We start from the raw sequence: 20,765 nt of genomic DNA on the forward strand, positions 1-20,765 counted from the left end.
CAGCTGTTACAAACAAAATCAACTATTGTGAATGTAAAGTTCATCGTGATATTCCCGATAGCAATTTTCCCTTAGAGGGAAATGAATATTTCATGGGAACAAAATTTCACATGTTATTGCCGATAGGGGTGATTAATATTTCCTTGTGATTTAAGATTTTAAAATCACATCGAAAAATACTAAAATGTGTGATTTACAAAACAGGCACAAATCACACGTGTGATTTAATAAAATTAGTGATTTGAAATCAAGTGGATTTCAGAACAGAACTTGAAAGTAAATCGAGTAAGTCATGTAGATTCGATTTACAGACACCAAAATAAGTGAATTTATTTAAAAACGAAAAATTAAAAGCACAGCATTTTACTTTTTTTTTTTCATTAACAGTTTTTATGTCTTTTTTTTATTGTAATATTTATATAATTTTTAAATTATTTTCCTTTAAACACTCATTATTAATCTTTTAGTTTTTATATAATACATATGAAATTTAGTATTTCATTTATTTATTTATATCGAATACTCATATAGTAGTAGTATTTATTTAATAGGCATGTATTTTACTTTTTTTTATTAAAGTTTATTATTGTTTTCAAGTAGATTTCAAAATTTACAACAATTTTTAATCAATTAATTATTTAATAAACACACACGGACATTAAGATTTATTAAAAATAAATATTCCGAAAGTTATTTTCAGAAAATAAAAAACACAAATAACAAAACTTAAAACAAAAAAAAAAACAATGGCCAATTTCATATGAATATGGAGAAAGTTTATTAAGGATAATACTTTTTTTGTAATAAGGAGGAAAGGAAATGAAGCAAAAACTTAAAGAAATAATAATAATAATCAAAAGAAAAGAAAACAAAACCTATATTTAAAATGTAATAATGTATGTTTTTATTTTTTTTGGAATGCTGTGTAATAATATAAAGAATTTTCATTTTTTTTCCACTTTGTTGAACAAGAGAGAGGTGTACAATATGATAGATAATTTTGTTTATAACAGCAAAATAAAATAGATTTTTTTTGTTTGTAAAATGAAAAGAAGAAAAACAATAAACAGACATTTTAATTAATACATGTGTTTTAAAACTTAAAAACTAACAAAGAAACAAATAGTTGTATTTTTCTTTTTTTTTAAATAATTTTTAACAAAACGCAAATGATTTTTCTTTTCTACTAAAATAAAAATAATTTGCTATTGCATTTTTACATGGTGTTGTTGTTGTTGCTGGTATGATAAATGTTTATGTATTATTTTAGTAGTAAACCCTCAACACGTTCAAATAAAAAACAAATATCATTTTTAAAACAAGATTTTATGGCGGGCGGCGACTTTTTTTGTATGTAAGTAAATATTGCTTTAAAATAGAATTTGTTTTTACATTGTGTTCCATTTCTTTCTTTTTTTTCACTATATATATTTTGTTTATATACAATTAGTATTATATAATTTGTTGTTGTTGTTATTATAGTTTTGGCTTGATGGCTGAAAATTAAAAATTGTTCTAAATTTTCGTTGACATCAAAGTTTAACTTTATCTTTACTTTAACTTTAATTTAAATTTAACAGTGTTTTGCTTAATGTGCTTTTGTTGTTGTTGTTGTTTAATTATTGCAATTGAAAAGAACAAATATTTCAAAAGCTTGCAAAAAAGCCTTTAAGACTAAAAATTTAATAAACAAATAAAATAAACAGATAATGACGAAAAAATATTAATAATGTAAAAACAAGTTTAATGACGTGAATCTCTGGGATAGAATTCAGCCAAAATAGAAGCTGGAATACGTTTCAACATTTCCTTGGGGAAGATACGCAACAATTGCCAACCAATATCCAAAGATTCGAATACAGTACGGTTTTCGTAGTTACCCTGTAAGAAAAGAAGAATGAAAATAATTAATACAATAAGTAAAAATACAATAACAATAAGAAAATGTTTAAAATTTAACAATAGGAAACAATTTTTACAGAAGTTTCGAAATTTCGTACATAATATTGTAATGTCACCAGTGAGGTTATTGTGTAATTCGTTTCGAATGTAAAAAATTCCGAATTTCCATGTATTAAGCAAATTCGAATGATTTTCTTTTCAATTTAAATCAGATTAATGACAAATTTCAACCTATTGGGGCTACTGGAACTGGTTAAAAATTCAGTAAAATAAATAAATTTAAAAATTTTTAAATTGAAGATAAAATAAATAAAAAACAATAAAAAACATGTTAATCCACTCATGTTGAATAACTAAAATTTTGTGTAATTATCATTACATTAAATTTTAAGTTTTGAAAGATTTATGTTCACGAATCAAGAATATAAAGCACACTTCTTCCATAAATGAAATTAATTATTCCAATATTTAAATTGTTTCTAATCACTTTGCACATTTTCAAACTTTAATTCAAAATTATTTAAAAAAAATCCTATTCATAGCTAAATAAATAAAACATGTATTTACCTGTGAGATGAAGTTCTTTTCGAACTTGGTCAAGAATTCCAAGTACAACAAATCATCAGGAGTCAAAGCTTCTTCACCGACGACAGCCTTCATAGCTTGTACATCCTTACCGATGGCATAACAGGCGTACAACTGATTGGAGACATCGGAGTGATCCTTACGGGTCATACCCTCACCGATGGCAGATTTCATCAAACGTGACAAAGAGGGCAACACATTGACTGGAGGATAGATTTGTCTGTTGTGCAATTGACGATCAACGTAAATTTGGCCCTCAGTAATGTAACCAGTCAAATCGGGAATTGGATGGGTAATATCATCGTTAGGCATAGTAAGAATGGGAATTTGTGTAATCGAACCGTTGCGACCTTCAACACGACCGGCACGTTCGTAAATCGTAGCCAAATCGGTGTACATGTAACCGGGGAAACCACGACGACCGGGTACTTCTTCACGGGCGGCGGATACTTCACGCAAAGCTTCAGCGTATGAGGACATGTCGGTTAAGATGACCAAAACGTGTTTCTCGCATTGGTAAGCCAAGAATTCGGCAGCAGTCAAAGCCAAACGTGGTGTAATGATACGTTCAATAGTGGGATCGTTGGCCAAATTCAAGAACAAGCACACATTTTCCATAGAACCATTCTCTTCGAAATCTTGTTTGAAGAAACGGGCAGTTTCCATGTTGACACCCATAGCGGCGAAAACAATAGCAAAGTTATCTTCATGATCATCCAAAACAGATTTGCCGGGAGTCTAAATAGATAAAGAGAAAATATTTAATAAAGATTTTACTTTTAAAGGCATTTTTATCTAAAGTACTCACCTTAACCAAACCAGCTTGACGACAAATTTGGGCAGCAATTTCATTGTGGGGTAAACCAGCAGCTGAGAAAATGGGAATCTTTTGACCACGAGCAATAGAGTTCATCACATCGATGGCAGAGATACCAGTTTGGATCATTTCCTCGGGGTAGATACGAGACCAGGGGTTAATGGGTTGACCTTGGATATCCAAGAAATCTTCAGCCAAAATTGGGGGACCCTTGTCGATGGGTTTGCCGGAGCCGTTGAAGACACGACCCAACATATCCTCAGATACGGGGGTACGCAAAATATCACCGGTAAATTCACATAATGTGTTCTTGGCATCAATACCTGAGGTACCTTCGAAGACTTGGACGACAGCCTTGGAGCCACTGACTTCCAATACTTGACCGGAACGTACAGTACCATCAGCCAAACGCAACTGTACAATTTCAGCGAATTTGGGGAATTTCACTTCATCCAAAATTACCAAAGGACCGTTTACACCAGACACGGTTTTGTAGGCTAAAATAAAAAGAAAGAAATTAGAACAACAGTTTATAATAACATCAAAACAAAAAGGTAATTGTTAAAATCACTTGACTTGACATGTGAGTAAGTAAAGTATTCTCTACTTACAATATATGTGGATAATTTTTGTTTAAAAAAATATTAAGATAAGAAACGTAATTAATTAATAAAAAAAACGTAACTTAACAAAATAGAATGGAAAAGAAAATAGATAAAGTCAGCTGACTTTGAAAATAATCCATTGAAGAATAGACGAATAAACGAACAAAAGAAAACTAGTAAAAACGTAATGCAATTGGAGAAAAAGAGAGTTATGTGGGGGAGAGAGAGTTTTAAATAACCCATATTTATTTAAAAGGGTTGCCAAGTTTTTATATATATTTAGTTGTTTTTTTGTGTAATTTAAATGCACGAAATTGTAGATGTTAAAAGTAGTAAAAAGCTTTGATTGACTTTCTATAATTACTGTATAGATATGTAAATAAATTTAAGTAAAAAATCGATTGTTTAAAGTTGCTTTTCCATCTAATAAAAATGTTCTCGTTATCAAACTATTGATAATTTGAATATTTTAAGAATGGTAACAAAGGCCATTGTGAATTTTAATTAAATAAGCTTAAAGCTCGATCTTATTACGATATAGTTTGAAATCTAGAATCGAATATTCCAAAAATTAAAAGTTGGTCACAACTCAAACTACTAAATTTTGAAATCTATTCATTAGTTTTTCTATTCAAATCAAAAATTACTTTTAAATGGGTTTTGATGAAAACTTAATTAAAACCACTAAAACATAACATGTAATCATGTCTTAATATTTTATGCAAATTTATTAAAACTGTTTGGAAATATGTAATTTAAAAAAATGGAAATTTGAGTTAAATAAATTTGTGTGAATGTATAGGTATGTACAAGGTGGCGCAAAAGTAATCCTCCTATCAGGAAATGCTATAAATTTTGCGATTGACCCCTAATGTCAGTTCTGTTTTGAAAATTGTGTAGTAAAAACATGCGAAATACACGTTAATAAACAATGTTACGCTACACTGCTCCAGAACGCGAAATATTGCTGACTATTTATTTGACCAATAATCTGTCGGTTTTTTCATCAAAAATAATCATGAGTGATGAGGCCCATTTCCATCTTAGCGGGTACGTAAATAAGCAAAATTTACGCTTCTGGGGCACTGAAAATCCGCGTGTAACCCGCTCAAAGTCACTGTATGGTGTGCTGTTTTCGCTTTTTTGAAGTCGCGGGTTTATGTCAACAAGCCTCAGACTTTTGCGCTCTTAAAGACAATATCCGTCAAGAATGTGAGGACCTATCGCCGGAAGTTTTGGCCAATGTGATGGAAAATGCCATAAAAAGGGCTCAAATGACAATCAACTGTGGCGGCGGCCATTTACATTGCATCATTTCTCGACTTGATGTAAAATAAATTAAAAGACCAAATAAAAATAATCCGCAAGAAGAATCAGTTTTTCATTTTTTTTTAATTACAGCCAAAAAACATCGGAAGTTTACTTTTGCGCCACCTTGTATTTGGCAAACAAGTGGTTTTTGAAATTCTAATTTTTAAAAAAAAAAAAAAATGTTTCTGATTTGGCGAAAACGCAGAGTCTAACAATATGTTCAATTAATATGTAAATATATTTTTGACATAAATTTAATTTACCATCTGTTTTTAACGCTCGTGAGAAGTTGTTGAAAATCTATTTTTTTGTAGATATTTGTAGATGATATTTTGTTTCATATATAATATCATAATACATATGTATATACTTTTTTTAATCTAAAATTTTGTTTGAATTGCATTTTGTTGGTGGTCATTTGTATATAAAATTAAAATTCTAAAATGTAACTTAGTATTTTATTTCCAATTGATGTCGTTTAAAAAATTAACATTAAAATATAATTGATTTTTACTTTTTACTAATAAAAAAGAGATATACTCGAATATATTTGCTATAATATCTAAAAGAATATTGCATAAAATGCAAAAACGAGACTCACATTAATCATTTCAAAATCATAAGTTTTAAATTCATAATACACACAAGTCAGGTGCTAAACACAATTAACAAAAAAAAAACTTAAGCAAATAATTACTAAACAATTCGTGGCATCTCTGTAACCAAAAAAAAACAGTCAAATGAAAACAAGTCACATGACGTAAAATGTTAACTATCTATTAATGTTCATTAACTCTATAACTACAACTAAAATGTAGAAATAAATTCACTTTTCTTAGCAATTAATTAACCAAAATTATCAGCTTCTAAAGGGTTTATGTCATTTTGTATCTATTGTATACAGTTTCTGTAGCCAAAGATTCCTTTGGATACAGAAAAAAGTGCACAAAAATAAAATTGGCAAATTTTTATTGATTTTTCTTTTACACTTTTTTTCGTACGTTCTCTCTCTCACATCTTGTGACGACGTAAAAAAGTTTTGATAAAATTAAATCTAATATGGCGACCACTGAGTGATTGCACTTTTTCGAAAATTATATTTTTACTATATCGAATTTTTAAACATTTTCCCTTTTACGTTTTGTTTTTAGGTTTTTGTTAATTATTGATTTACTTACTCAATCTGGGTTGGGAAATGAAGTCACGAGAAACAGCTAGGACATGCTCCTTGTGAGCTTGGGATGCAGAAAGTGCCATTTTTAGTTGGTTTTCTTTCACTTGTTTTTCTTCGTTCCAATTGGAATTTCCTCACTCTGATTAGAAAAATATTTCTACAAATTGTTTGATATGGAATAAAAACAAAAGAAACACACTTTAGTAATTGGTTCAAATAAATAAATTTTTTTCTTGCTAAATACACACAATTTTTCTTGACGATTTTGTATGTTTTTTTTTCTTTTTTCAATGCCGAGGGGAGTCCAGTCAGCTGCGTTGCGACGTTGATGGAGTACGAAGAAAAATTCACTCTGAACTAGTAAAATTCACAGTGACATCTCACGTGCTGTCATGTGATCAATGTATTCCACAATTTGTGGAATTGAATTGACATTAGAAATGTCAAATTGGCAAAAAACAAACAGCGGTTGATTTTCTACAGCGGCTGTTTTGTTTATATTTTCATTTTATAAATTTAATACAAGAACAAAGAAATAATAATAAATGTAATAGCAAACATTTATATTTTGTTTACTTGTTAATTGTTAATCTATGTTTTTTATAGTTAAAATAGCTTTAAATAAAAGTGTCCACAAATAAATGCACAATATTAGCCAGTACTGTACAGCAACAGGGCTGTATTTTGTGCAGTTAGTGTTCCAAAATAACAGATTGGAGGCAGTAAAAAATTAATTATTTACACATAAATCCTCTTATTAACACAGATTATGTACTTATTAATATAATAACAAGTCGAACAAATTAAACACGGTAATTATACTTGCTTTATTTATTTAATTTAAATTATATCTTATTTGACACTGAATTTTGTTTAGAGGAGTTTTATAAAAAAGCTTTTCATACAGATTCAGTTGGACGAAGCTTGTATACTTTAATTTTCCGTTGGCCTCATAAGAGATACAATTTACTGTTGAATACTTGCATGCTATAATCAGAGGCAATCAGGAAAACTTAGTACATACCTATGTATATTGAAATCTGGTAAGTAATGAAATAAAGTATATTGTTATTTAAAATCTCAATCTTATAGGGAATATGCTGATATATTTATGTAATAAAATATTCGGCAAACATTGAAGGAGTTATCTATTTTTAAAAGACAATATTTTATCAATGCATATGAAATAAAAATTCTATTTAATTTTTTTTTTCAAGCATCCTGATGGTCCGACGGAAATCTCTAATTCGACTCCGCTACCTGTGCGGATCCAGTATATAAAAGTTCGCGAATTAAAATTGTTGAACTTACAGTATCTACATAGCTCCATAGATTTAGTGTCTACCGAATATGAAGAAAATCTGAAAATCCTTCTTGGTAAGCTCAATATTCGTTTAAAACTTTAACTGTAAAAGGTCATCCAAATTGGTTTAGATAATTTCTGTTTGTATTTTTCTTACCAATATTAAACCATTCATTACATCCCAATATTCATCCCATTTCCAACATCTAATTATTTAGCTCCATTCAAGACTTTTTTTATTGAAATATAATTTATTCGTAGTTGATATAATTCATCACAGAATTCATTAAATTTTTGTTAATTCAAATCTAATACGAATTGAATTAAAATATTTTTTCTCCATTCAGTTTTGTTTTGCTTTTAATCATTTAAAAATAAATTGAAAAAAAATTAATTTAAGGCTTTTTGTAATATATTTGAATTGAAGAGAAATTTTATCATTCAATCGATTTTTAAAACAATTTTCTAATGTATTTGAATTTACGAAAATTTTAATGATTCAATAAGGAATTAATTCTATAAATAATGAATTCAATACAAAGGAATTAAGCCTGTGAATTAGTTCATAATGAATTCGTTAATGGTACGGTTAAGAGGTAAAATGTATGTATTTTGATTTCGAAAATGTAATTAATTATTTCGAACCTTTAATATACCTCCTCTCAAAAAAAATTTGTTCAACATATTTTTTGTAACATTAACCCCCATTAACACCAAGTCTGGTTATGCCCTAACTATTAGTTATACTGTCGGTTAAAATTATTTTTGTATGAAAACTGTCAGTATAACTATTAGTTAAAACATAACCAGACTTGGTGTTACTGGGGGTAATACGTATTTTTTTTAACATAAAAAATGTTACAAATTATTTTACAAAATTAAAGTAATTTTTTAATAGTTTTAAAGCTAAATTTCCATACAAAATTTAATTTTAAAACGTTGTTTATGAATACGGCTTTTAATATTTTACAAACTTTAATGCATAATATTAATCGCAAAGCTTTATAGTTTTGCAAAAAACTTTAATTATATTAGCTGCGATATAAATTGCAGGCATTTAACTGAAAAGTTTTTGACTTAAAGCTTGGAGTTTAAGTTAATTTTAATTTACGAATGTGGTTTTAGGGTCGTCGAAAAAATATTTGTGTAGATAAACATAAACAAATGGATCATTCCTGTGCTAAGGAAGATTTAAGACACTTGAAAATATATTATTTGAATATATTTAATGTTTTATTTTGAATTTTCGGAATTTTTCCAATTTATTTTCCCAACACACACAGCTAGCTAAAATTTTGTTTATCTTATTTATAAATTATTCACTATTTTGATAACAAAATGTGACATTTTCTGACGTTGTGTATAGAAATACAACAAAATTTAAACTGGAACCCAAAAACATTAAATTCGATTAATGTTATATTATATTTACTACTAGCAGACCCGGTGCGCTTCGCCACCCCAATTAGAAGAATGAAATAGTACTATTAAGTCTCCCTTTGTGAATCTAATTGTAAATGTCTAATTTCATATTTCTGGGTCCATTATTATAGAAAATGCAAAAGAAAGTTACCACTAAAGTCACCTTTTGTGAATTCAAATTCATTTAGAATCATGTGTGCCTAAAATTATTATAAAATATTCAAAAAGTACCATTGCAATAAACAAATAGTACCATTGATTATCACTTTTGAATTCGCATTCACTAAACCAATTTTGAATTTTAAATTTGTATAGCCTTTCCTATATTATCAACTAATTTTGTTTCTTAACAATATTTAAAAATTATCACAAAACCCAAAAAAAAAAAAACGAAACCGCGGTTTTGAAATTCTTTGGTTTTTTGGAAACGCTAGGTCCATTATTATAGTAAATTCACAAAAGTACGTATGAGAACAAAGAAAAAGTACCAAGCGCCTTGAATTTTCACTCACTTGGGACCATAGACGCCTAATTTCATATTTCTATGTCCATTATTACAGAAAATTCAAAAAGTACCATTAGAATATATAAAAAGTACCAAAAAGCCCCCACTTGTGGTTTCCCACTCACTCCCATATAAGCTTAATTTCATGGTTTTAGGTTAATTGGTAAAGAAATTACAAAAAGTACCATTCGAATAAAGAAAAAGTACCAAAAAGTCTATCCCTAGAATTCTCACTCACTTAGGACCATATATGCTAAATATCATGTTTCTAAGTTCATTGTTATAAAAAATTCAAAAAAGTACCATTAGAATAAAGAAAAAGTACCAAAAAGTCTCCCCCTAGAATTCTCACTCACTTTAGAACATATACGATTAATTTCATATTTTTATGGCCATTATTACAGAAAATTCAAAAAGTACCGCTACAATATACAAAAAGTACTAAAAATTAGGCACTTGTGGATTCACACTCACTCCGGTCCATATAAGCTTTACTTCATGTTTCTAGGTTCATTGGTGATGAAATTACAAAAAGTACCATTCGAATAGAGAAAAAGTACCAAAAAGTCTCCCCCTAGAATTCTCACTGACTTAGGACCGTGTATGCTTAATTTCATGTTTCTAAGTCCATTGTTATACAAAATTACAAAAAGTACCATTAGAATAAAGAAAAAGTACCAAAAAGTCTCCCCCTAGAATTCTCACTCACTTTAGAACATATACGCTTAATTTCATGTTTCTAGGTCCTTTATTGTAGAAAATTCAAAAAGTTCCATTATAATATAGAAAAAGTACCAAAAAGCAGCCACGTGTGGATTCCCACCCACTCGGGCGCATGTAAGCTTTATTTCATGTTTCTAGGTTCATTGATGAAGAAATTACAAAAAGTACCATTCGATTAAAGAAAAAGTACCAAAAAGTCTCCCCCTAGAATTCTCACTTACTTAGGACCATATATGCTTAATTTCATGTTTCTAAGTTCATTGTTATAGAAAATTCAAAAAAGTACCATTAGAATAAACAAAAAGTACCAAAAACTCTCCCCCTAGAATTCTCACTCACTTAGAACCATATATGCTTAACTTCATATTTCTATGTCCATTATTACAGAAAATTCAAAAAGTACCATTAGAATATAGAAAAAGTACCAAAAAGCAGTCACTTGTAGATTCCCACTCACTCCGGTCCGTATAAGCTTAATTTCATGTTTTTAGGTTCATTGGCGAAGAAATTACAAAAAGTACCATTCGAATAAAAAAAAAGTACCAAAAAGTCTCCCCCTAGAATTCTCACTCACTTAGGGCCATATTTCATGTCTCTAAGTCCATTGTTATAGAAAATTCAAAAAAGTACCATTAGGACATAGAAAAAGTACCAAAAACCCCACAATTGTGGTTTCCCACTCACTCGGTTCCATATAAGCTTTATTTCATGTTTCTAGGTTCATTGGTGAAAAAATTACAAAAAGTACCAATCGAATAATGAAAAAGTACCAAAAAGTCTCCCCCTAGAATTCTCACTTACTTAGGACCATATATGCTTAATTTCATGTTTCTAAGTCCATAGTTATAGAAAATTCAAAAAAGTACCATTAGAATATAGAAAAAGTACCAAAAAACCCACACTTGTGGTTTCCTACTCACTCGGTTTATATATAAGCTTTATTTTATGTTTCTAGGTTCATTGGTGAAGAAATTACAAAAAGTACCATTCCAATAAAGAAAAAGTACCAAAAAGTCTCCCCCTAGAATTCTCACTCACTTAGGACCATATATGTTTAATTTCATGTTTCTAAGTCCATTGTTATAGAAATTTCAAAAAAGTACCATTAGAAGAACAAAAAAGTACCTATAGTTCTGTTCACACATTTTGGTACCTAAATATTATACCCTATGCCTAACACAAACTTCACTCAGATACAAATCAGCTATCTTTAATGTCGATAAGTGCAATAATTTAAAATATTAAAAAAGTACCATTAGGAGAAAAGTACCAATTTCCCTTTTCTTCCTCGAACACCCCTCAAGTTCGACCTTTAAAAATATTCCATTTTGCCAAAATTGTTTATGCTACAGACATGTCTCAAAATATTAAAATCTGTGTTAATGTGCCCAAGAAAAAATATGTTTTAAAAAAGTACCAAACTGTTTACCCGGATTTGGCCCAATATACACCTTGGCACTCGAGTTCCAAATAACACCCTGTTAGTTAATTTTTGTATGAATCCAGGAACCAGTGTTAAAAAAATTATCAAAATTGGCTTAATAATTTCAATAAAATGTATTTTTCCGATTTTATCCCCTTTTTGGTACCTTTTTTATCCCCATTGTTTTGGTAAAATTTAATTCAAATAAATTTCTGTATCATGGTGGGAGCTCATAATAAAATATTCGTATGCCTATGTCAAATTATAGAAAAACATATTTTATGAAAAAGTACCAAAAATAAACACATTTTTTATCCCTTAAGGGTTCGAATTTCCAAAAAGTACCAAACTTATATTTTTATTTTTTGATAATTAAAGAATACGATTTAAAATTTGTTTCTATGTTTATTGGTTTAAAAGATACATAGGGTGCAAAAAAAGTACCAAAATACAGTTTTTACTAAATGTTTCGAATTTCGAAAAAGTACGAAACACCTGTCAGCTTATTTTTTAAATGGAGTAACATGCAACTTTAAGTTTTTTTGTATCTTTATTAGTTTTGAAGATATAAGGTTACCGAATTTACCCGTTTTTACCCTTTTTTACCCCCTAAACGTTCGAATTTCCAAAAATCCCTTCTTATCGGATCGTTTTGGGGAGGGAGGAACCCACAGTTAAAATTTCGTTATTCTAGCTTCAGCCGTTTGGGCTGTGCGATGATGAATCAGTCAGTCAGTCAGTCAGTCAGTAACGTTACTCTTTTATATATATAGATTAGATTAACTAATCTGATTATTAATTGACATTTTATATTCAAGTCAAAAACCCCCTCTAACAAATTAACTTTCATAGATTTCAAATCCATAAACAGTTTTTAAAACACGCAATTAAATTAATGTTTTTAAAATAGGATTTTTCGTAAAAACTTATAGTGAAAATGTCAGGTACGATTTTAAAATTTTGGACAGATTTGTGTTCAGCGTACTAAAATTATATTAAAATTATGTTTTTATTCGAAATTGAAAAAAAATACAAGCTGGATCAAGAATTTATTTTGATTCAAATTCCATTAATGTATTTTTTTTTACCAAAGAATAACTTTATTAACAAAGTATGTACACATCTGCTCAAAATAATAGATACACCAAAATTTATTTTTTAAAAACGAAAAAAAATAATGGTATATTGTAAAATTATAAAAAAAATTCAGTCGATTTTTATTTATAGTTAAAAGGAGAGTAAAAAACAAAAACAAAATATTTCATAATTAATAATAAATATTATAAAGTAAATTAAATTTCTTAAATTTCGAAAAATTTGGTGCTCATAATAATAGATACATTTTTAAAAATTCTTATTAAACAAAAGCTAATAAATTTTATCTTAAAAAAATTAGTTTATTATTAAAGTAAAGCTAGTATCCAGTATATCCACCTTTGTTTTGTAAAACTTTCTCCACTCTTCTGGGCATACTGGATATCAAGTTCTGACACTTCTCCAATGGAATCTCGTACCATATTTTTTGCGTTTTCTCCCATAAATCGTCTTTATTTTTGAAAACTTCCTTCGAAAGCCTTATCTTTAATTCACTCCACAAGTTTTCTATTGGGTTTAAATCAGGGGATTGGCTGGGCCAGCTTAAAACAGGTAGGTTATTCTCCAAGAACCAGTTTTTAACTAATCTTGAACTATGTTTTGGGTCGTTGTCCTGCTGGAATGTCCATATTAATGGCATATTTTCCGATGCATATGGAAGCATTACGTTTTCCAATATGTCTCTATACCCACTAGCATTCATGGTATCTTCTATTCGGAATATCGGACCAACACCATTCTATGAAAAGCAACCCCAAACCATTATGTTTACCCCGCCATGTTTTATCGTCTTTTTTGTAAATTTAACGTGGAATTCTTTTCCTTTTGGTCGGCGTACATTTCTTTGGCAGTCGTTTCCAAACAAATTTATTTTTGTTTCGTCGCTCCATAAAATATTTCTCCATTTTTTTTCGCCTTCACACCCGGACCATTGTAAGTGCTCTTTAGCAAATTCTAATCTTGTCTTGATATTTTTTTGGCGCATTAGTGGCACTTTTCTGGCAATTCTTCCCGGCAATTTAGCTTGTAAAAGACGACGACGAACTGTTTGTGGACTGATTTCGTTACATAGCTCCGTCGAAATAGCTTTCGATGATATGAAAGGGTCTTTTTTAACCATAAGGACGATCCGCCTATCTGTTTCTGGACTGGTTTTCTTTGGTCTACCGCGAGTTTCTCTTTTTTGTTTTTTAGATAAAGCATTTTGGACAAAATGTAAAGATCTTCCTATGCTCTTTGCTATTTCCCGTAATGATTTTCCTTGATTTCTCATCGTTTGAACAATTTTTTTCTCATCTTCGGTACAATGATGATTTCGTCCCATTTTCTTCAAAAGAGTCCTATTTTTTATAAAATTGTTGCTAAAATTTAAATTATACTTACTGTTTCACGTAAATAGGAACAAAAAATTGCACAAAAAAAAATTGTATATAAACAAATTACAAATTACTGATGTGTATCTATTTTTATGAGCAAATAATTTTTTGTAATTCAAATAAATTCGTTTTTAAAAATCAACATGAAAGCAAATAGTTGCCAGATTTTTGACTGACATGACATTGCCAGATAGAAATTTTAATAATATGATGTATTCTTAACGCTTGCGAGGAAATTTTCAATGTTACCGCCATTTAAATTTTTTCCAATTAGGTGTATCTATTATTTTGAGCAGATGTGTATATATTTGGGTTTTTACTATTCATTGAATTGGAAGCAAAGGTTCGAAAGAATGAATTCTTAACTTTAAATGTATTGAAAACATTAATTTGGGAATTTATTCTTTATAGAGTTAGTTCCTTATTGAATCATTAAAATTTTCTTAAATTCAAACTTTACAAAATAGCTTTAAAATTTATTGAATAATTAAATTTTTCTACAATAAAAATCTATTACAAATCTATATTAAATGATTAAAAGCTAAACAAAAACAAAACTGAATAAAGTAAAAAATATTTTCATTCAATTTGTAAAATTTAATCATTCAAAGGTTGAATGAATTATGTTGTGAATTAATTCTATTTAAATAAAAGCTTTTGGATGATGCTAAAGAATTAGATATTGGGAATGGATTTATGGAATAAATTCAGAATAAAGATTTTAATAAATTAATCTCAAATTTAATTAATTAATTCGAAGCTCTGATTGGAAGTTAATACATTTAATAATAAAATGTGATTTATCGTTATTACGATGTCGTAATAACGATATATCACTGTAAATCTCTTAGCCAAGAAACAAACCCCAAATATCTTCATTTGTATTTATAGCAGCAACATAAAAACACTAATTAGCAACTACATTAATCATTAGGGAAACATAGAGAGAATGTGAGAAAAATTAAAGAGCACAAGAGAAATCTACAACGCCTCTATAAAATAAATTCACCACAACTCTTTGGACTCTAAAAAAAACGTTTACGATCAAATTCATCGATCTGTCTTCATTCAGTGTTGTGGAAAATGTTGTGAAGCATAGAAGGTGGACCTACGTAAAACTATTTGGTGTGACGACGGTGTTAATCGTTATTTTCTAACCACTGATACCAGTTGTTGTGTGGCTGTTTTAATATTTTGCTGTTGTTTGTTTTGCTGTTGTGAAGTGTGCTTGGCCAGACAGAAGAAATAATTTTAAAAAAAATTGTAAGCTAATAGAAAGTTTTTAAACATTTTCGTTTAGTTTTTATTGCAATCATATAAAGTTAACAAAAAAATTAATAAAGCAACATGAAATGATTAAATAAAATTGCTTCCAAAATATGCCATAAAAAATAAATACAAAAAATATGTAATGGAAGTGAATTTTTGAACGCCACGTATTCTACAAAACAAAATAAAAGTGTTAAAATTTAACTGAAACTTGAAGTCGGTGAAATAAAATTGAAAAAAAACAAGAAAAAACTGCAGACTGTTGCTAACCTTTTTTGGTAGAGTAGAGTGTCGAGTAAGAAATACTTGAATTTAGTACAAAGTAATAAATGCAGAGGCAGATACATATAGGGTATTGGACCCTTTTTGGATTTTTTTTGCACAATAACAATATTTTCGAGTTGAATTTCTCTGTTTCTATGTCTGTCCGTCTGATTTTTAAGCGCGGTATTTAGCAAAAATTGTATTCGACACGTTATTTAGTCATACATTCATACAAATACAAATGTTTGAATTTATTTAGTACTGAATACTTTTGTATCTAGTCTGTATATTTGTATTTATTAAACGAGTATGTGCTAAAATAAGTTAATGCATTGTATTTTGTGGCTTAATGCTCTAATTAAAATCTAAATGTTTTTATTTATTGTTTTTTTTTCTAGACACTTACACTAATGTATGTACAGTAGTTTTTTTTATTGTTTTAATAGTATTTAGTTTTACAAACATGTATTTTTTATTGTTTGTGTTTTGTTATTGAAATTCTTTTGTTTGGTTGGTTGGTTTGGCAGTATGTACAAATTTGTAGTACTAGTTCAGTTTTGTTATGTCTCTCTTGTATCTTGTATCTGCAAAATTAAAATAACTTCAAATTGTAATTTATTCTTGTTATGTTCTCTTTCTCTCTGTTTTTTGTTTGTTTGTTTTTGTGCTCTTTGAAGACAATTTACTTTTGAGCCGCAATGTTGCCATATAAATAAACAGATTTTTGTAAGCTTGAAAGTTTTGGGAGATTTTAATGATTTTTAAAACCTTATTTTATGAAACGAAACGTTATCAAAGAATACTGAGGTTTTATTGGAAATTTTACCACCTTATTTTGTAAAATAAGGTGGTGATTTACACCTTATTTTAAGTGTGAAGTGATTTACATAACCGCTATTGATTTTGAATTAAAATTTTATAGGTATGGGACCAGACTTCTTATGTCTATTAACTTTGGAACAAATATAGACGAACAATATAGCCAAACATTCGAAGTAATTCCGATTTTCTTTTTTGGTGGTTGTCAAACAAAAATTTAACATTTCGACATATTTATAGAAAAATATCAGCCCAATTATGAATAAAAATTTCCCCGGGAGTTTTTTCCCATTGAATTTGAATAGGAAAAATGGGAAAAGGGAAAAAACTCCCTTTATGTCTTAGATCTAAAAATTGCCTTTGTACCACAGTGTGTTTGATCTGATTTTTAGTGTGCTATTTTGAATAACAGTCCATTAAACCCTTTATCCGTCGAGATAAATTCTGAGAGTATAAAGTGCCCTGGAGACGATCAAATAAAATAGTTGTGTGCGTGCAGTCGTTCTTTTTCGGCTACACGTATGCGTTGTCGGCAATGATTGATGAAAATTAAAAAGTTTTGATTTTTTTATTTGACGACTGATTATTTGATCGTCTCCTGTTGTGATTGACAATCAAATTTCATTTATTTTGTGTTTTACGTCACTGATTAACAAATATAAAACATCAAATTCATTGAGATTTTTGGTAATAAATGTCAGTGCGTCAAAATACAAATGGTGATTGACGAGTTTTTTTTTTGTACGTTTCCTTTAAAGCTACAAGCATACGACTCTCACACATATGCACTGATTTACGGGTTTATTTGATCGTCTCCAGGGCGCTTGAAGAGTGAGTCCAAAAAAACTGATACACACTATTCCAGTCAAAACTTATTCTAGTTCCAACAAATTAAATTTTTTTTATCACGTTAGCTTTTAAAAATATGGCTGTTTGATATTATTTTTTCTAAATCATTAATTTTCAACTGTTATTTCTATCAAAATTGTCACCGTTTGATAGAGTGTCTACAAAAACGACTTTTACCTTTCATAAATCAACACAGAGTGCCTTCATATTTCTGGCCGGATTTGACATCATTCCACTATGGAAAAAAGGCGCTTGTGTGGTATTCAAACAATAATGTGAATTTTGTACCACGGGAGGCAAATCCACCTAACCCAGAACATTTGCCTGTGGAAAGGTATTGGGTAGAAAAAGTATTAAAGAACACAGGAAAGGTGTCCCAGACATGTCCGATTTTAAGCGGAAGTGGACCACCTCGTTCAAAAAGGTAACGGAAGCAAAGAAATGTGGATAAATTTATAAACACCGATTAATAGGCCAATATTTTAATGTTTAATGAATTTGTACAATATTTGAATAAATTTACATATTTTTGAGAATTTTTATATTGAAAAATAGTTTTAATGAATTTTGATTTAATATCATTCAATAATAATGTAAAGATCTGTTAAGATATTTCCCTTATCCTTTACAAATAGTGGCTACTGTATGTTTCTGTAAAATACCTTTAATTTCAGCTACTTAAGATTTCTTTATAAGTTCATTGTACAAGAAAAATAATCATTGATCAGTTTCTAAATGTCTCACTACCATATGCAGAATGTTTGTATGTACCTATGTGATCGATTAAATGGATGTTTCGAACCATTTTCCTTACTGCAAGTATGTATTCATGTCAGTGAGTACAAGTATGTATATTGAAAAATACAACACCACCTGCTTTCTTGTTTCATTATACATACAAATATTTATCTCAATCATAGAGGTTGTTGCTCTGCATTGTTGTTTATTCGGAAGATGTGTACACACTGCCAGACATATGGACATTTCTGTGCAATAAACCAGAATGTTTATCAGACACCCAAAACCGAAGTCCGTAAATCGTTGACACACATTGTTGTCTGCAAATATTGTTACGGTTGTAAGAATGTACGAGGAGTAATAAAATGCGTGAGTTCATAATGTCAACTACCTGGCAAAGTGGATTATAAAAATATGTACATATCGTGTTCAGAAATGCAAATGGGCGTAATATTGGAATAAGTTCTTTGTTATGTTATATTAAACTATGAACAGGTTACTTTTCAATGACTACTTCATACCACCTGCATTAAATATAAGTAGTTTAGTAATGGCGGGCATATAATCTGATACATAAGTACTTGTTTATGAGCTGGTTTACGAATTATATCATATTAAAACGCTTTTAACGTTTTATTGATTAAATTGTTGTTGAATTAAATCTAATACAAATTTATGCCTTCTTGAAAACTTTCAAATATTTTCAAATATTATGCACATGTGATATGAATGAGATGAAAAATAATATTTTGTATGTTATACTTATTTAAGTCCCTATTTGTAAGCGAATGTGGTAATGACTTATTTAACTCCCTATTTGTAGGCGAAGGTGGTAAGTAATTGCCACCAATGACATCCGTGTTAAAATAATGTGTTAAAATGCCAATGTACAAGTGGTGAAGAGTAGTTATATTAGCTTTTTAACTCATTACTTTCCAATGAATGTTTTTGCTGGGTAGTAATGATTTTTATTCTATTGTGATCGTTAACCTTTAATAAATGATACACAATATGTTGACATTTTGTGTCAGAAAAGAAAACGCCAGTAGAAAAATACATATAGGGCAGAAACTATTGTAGAAAAAAAAAACAAGTAAGAGAGCTATATTCGGCTGTGCCGAATCTTATGTACCCTTCACCAAATTATACTTCAAAATAAAAATTTTAAATATTTGTAGGTAAACAAAATTTATTTTCTTTCCAAAGTTATTTTTTTAATTTTTTGGAAAAGAAAAATTTTAGTAATCCAGATATAGGTAAAAAATCGAGGTTGTTTTTCCTTATATCTCAGCCATTTGTGGCCGGAAGAATTCCGGAGATATTGATGTATGAATCGTGTATGTTATTTATTTGGAATCGTGTATGTTATTTATTCGGAAAGTAGATTTCAACAGACAGACAGACGGTCATGGCTTAATCGACTCCGCTATCTATAAGGATCCAGAATATATATACTTTATAGGTTCGGAAAATTATATTGTGGAAATTACAAACGGAATGATAAACTTATATATACCCTTCTAACGAAGGTGAAGGGTATAAACAAAAATATATGTGAAAAAAATCAATATACATTTCCACATAGTTTTTTTTTTACTAATACATTCTCACCACATAGATTTTTGACAATTGAGTTAGGTCTTTGACAGGCGACATTCCGATCTATATGTATTTATCTATGGTTTGATCATTATTCATACACTTACCCCCGTATATATAAATAAAATTTCCATACAAAATTTGTAAACTGTTTATGCATATGGGGGTTAGTCATAAACAGTGCTGTAATTGTAAAATAAATTCTTTGAATTTTATGTAACTTTTGGTTTTTATTTGTTTATTTTATTCAAATTTGAAAAATCAGAATTCAAATCAATTGATTAATCATTTGGTTTTGGTTAATCAGAAATGTTGATTAATTAATTAATTGATTAATCAGAATGTTTGATTATTTGATTAGTCGCGCATTCCTAATTATGATACCCTACAACGAGTATATGATTATAAACAACGAGTATATGATATGAAACTTATTTGAATACCAACATTTTTAAGACATTTATGCTCGATAAAGTGATTTTCGGAAGTGGTCCTTATATGGAAGCTATGATTAATTACACTGTGCACGAAATTGACACTTTTTTCCTGTCAAGTACGTCACCCAGCGGCTTAAACTAACTCAGTGGTGCCAACCGTTTTTTTAAAGTTAGCTCGTATTTTCGAGATATACCGTTATTTCGAAAATGGAGGAGCTTGCATAACATATATTCGCGTAATTCAAAAACGGTTTACCTTATTGAATAAACTAAAAAAACCGAAATTTCGCAATATAATTACCTTTTCGAAACTTTTGGTTTTTAAAATGACATTAAAAATTGGAAAAACGAAGTTCCAAATAAACAAGCCCTAAATGATAGTTATTTTGAAAATAAATTCAAGCAATAAAATGAATTAAATATACATACAGTGAGCCTCAAAAGTGTGTAAACAGCAGCGAATTTTTTGATTTTTTAAGATCATGACAATCATTATAGTCCGACTTAAATCTATATTTTTCACAACCAAAGATATTATTCAAGCCAATC

General features: G+C 29.1%; 1 protein-coding gene across 1 annotated transcript; it reads right to left on the bottom strand.

Moving 5' to 3' along the window:
* Nucleotides 1–880: 880 nt before the first annotated feature.
* Nucleotides 881–6,795, bottom strand: Vha55 (V-type proton ATPase subunit Vha55). Its single transcript, XM_065516131.1, has 5 exons — nt 6,643–6,795; nt 6,399–6,551; nt 3,296–3,801; nt 2,470–3,225; nt 881–1,881 (listed from the first exon to the last, which is right to left on the bottom strand). Exons 2-5 carry the CDS (start codon nt 6,475–6,477, stop codon nt 1,744–1,746), a joined length of 1,479 nt encoding a protein of 492 aa, XP_065372203.1. The 5' UTR covers nt 6,478–6,551; nt 6,643–6,795; the 3' UTR covers nt 881–1,743.
* Nucleotides 6,796–20,765: the final 13,970 nt, after the last annotated feature.

Source organism: Calliphora vicina, chromosome 1 (genome assembly GCF_958450345.1).
Source record: "Calliphora vicina chromosome 1, idCalVici1.1, whole genome shotgun sequence".
NCBI lineage: Eukaryota > Metazoa > Arthropoda > Insecta > Diptera > Calliphoridae > Calliphora > Calliphora vicina.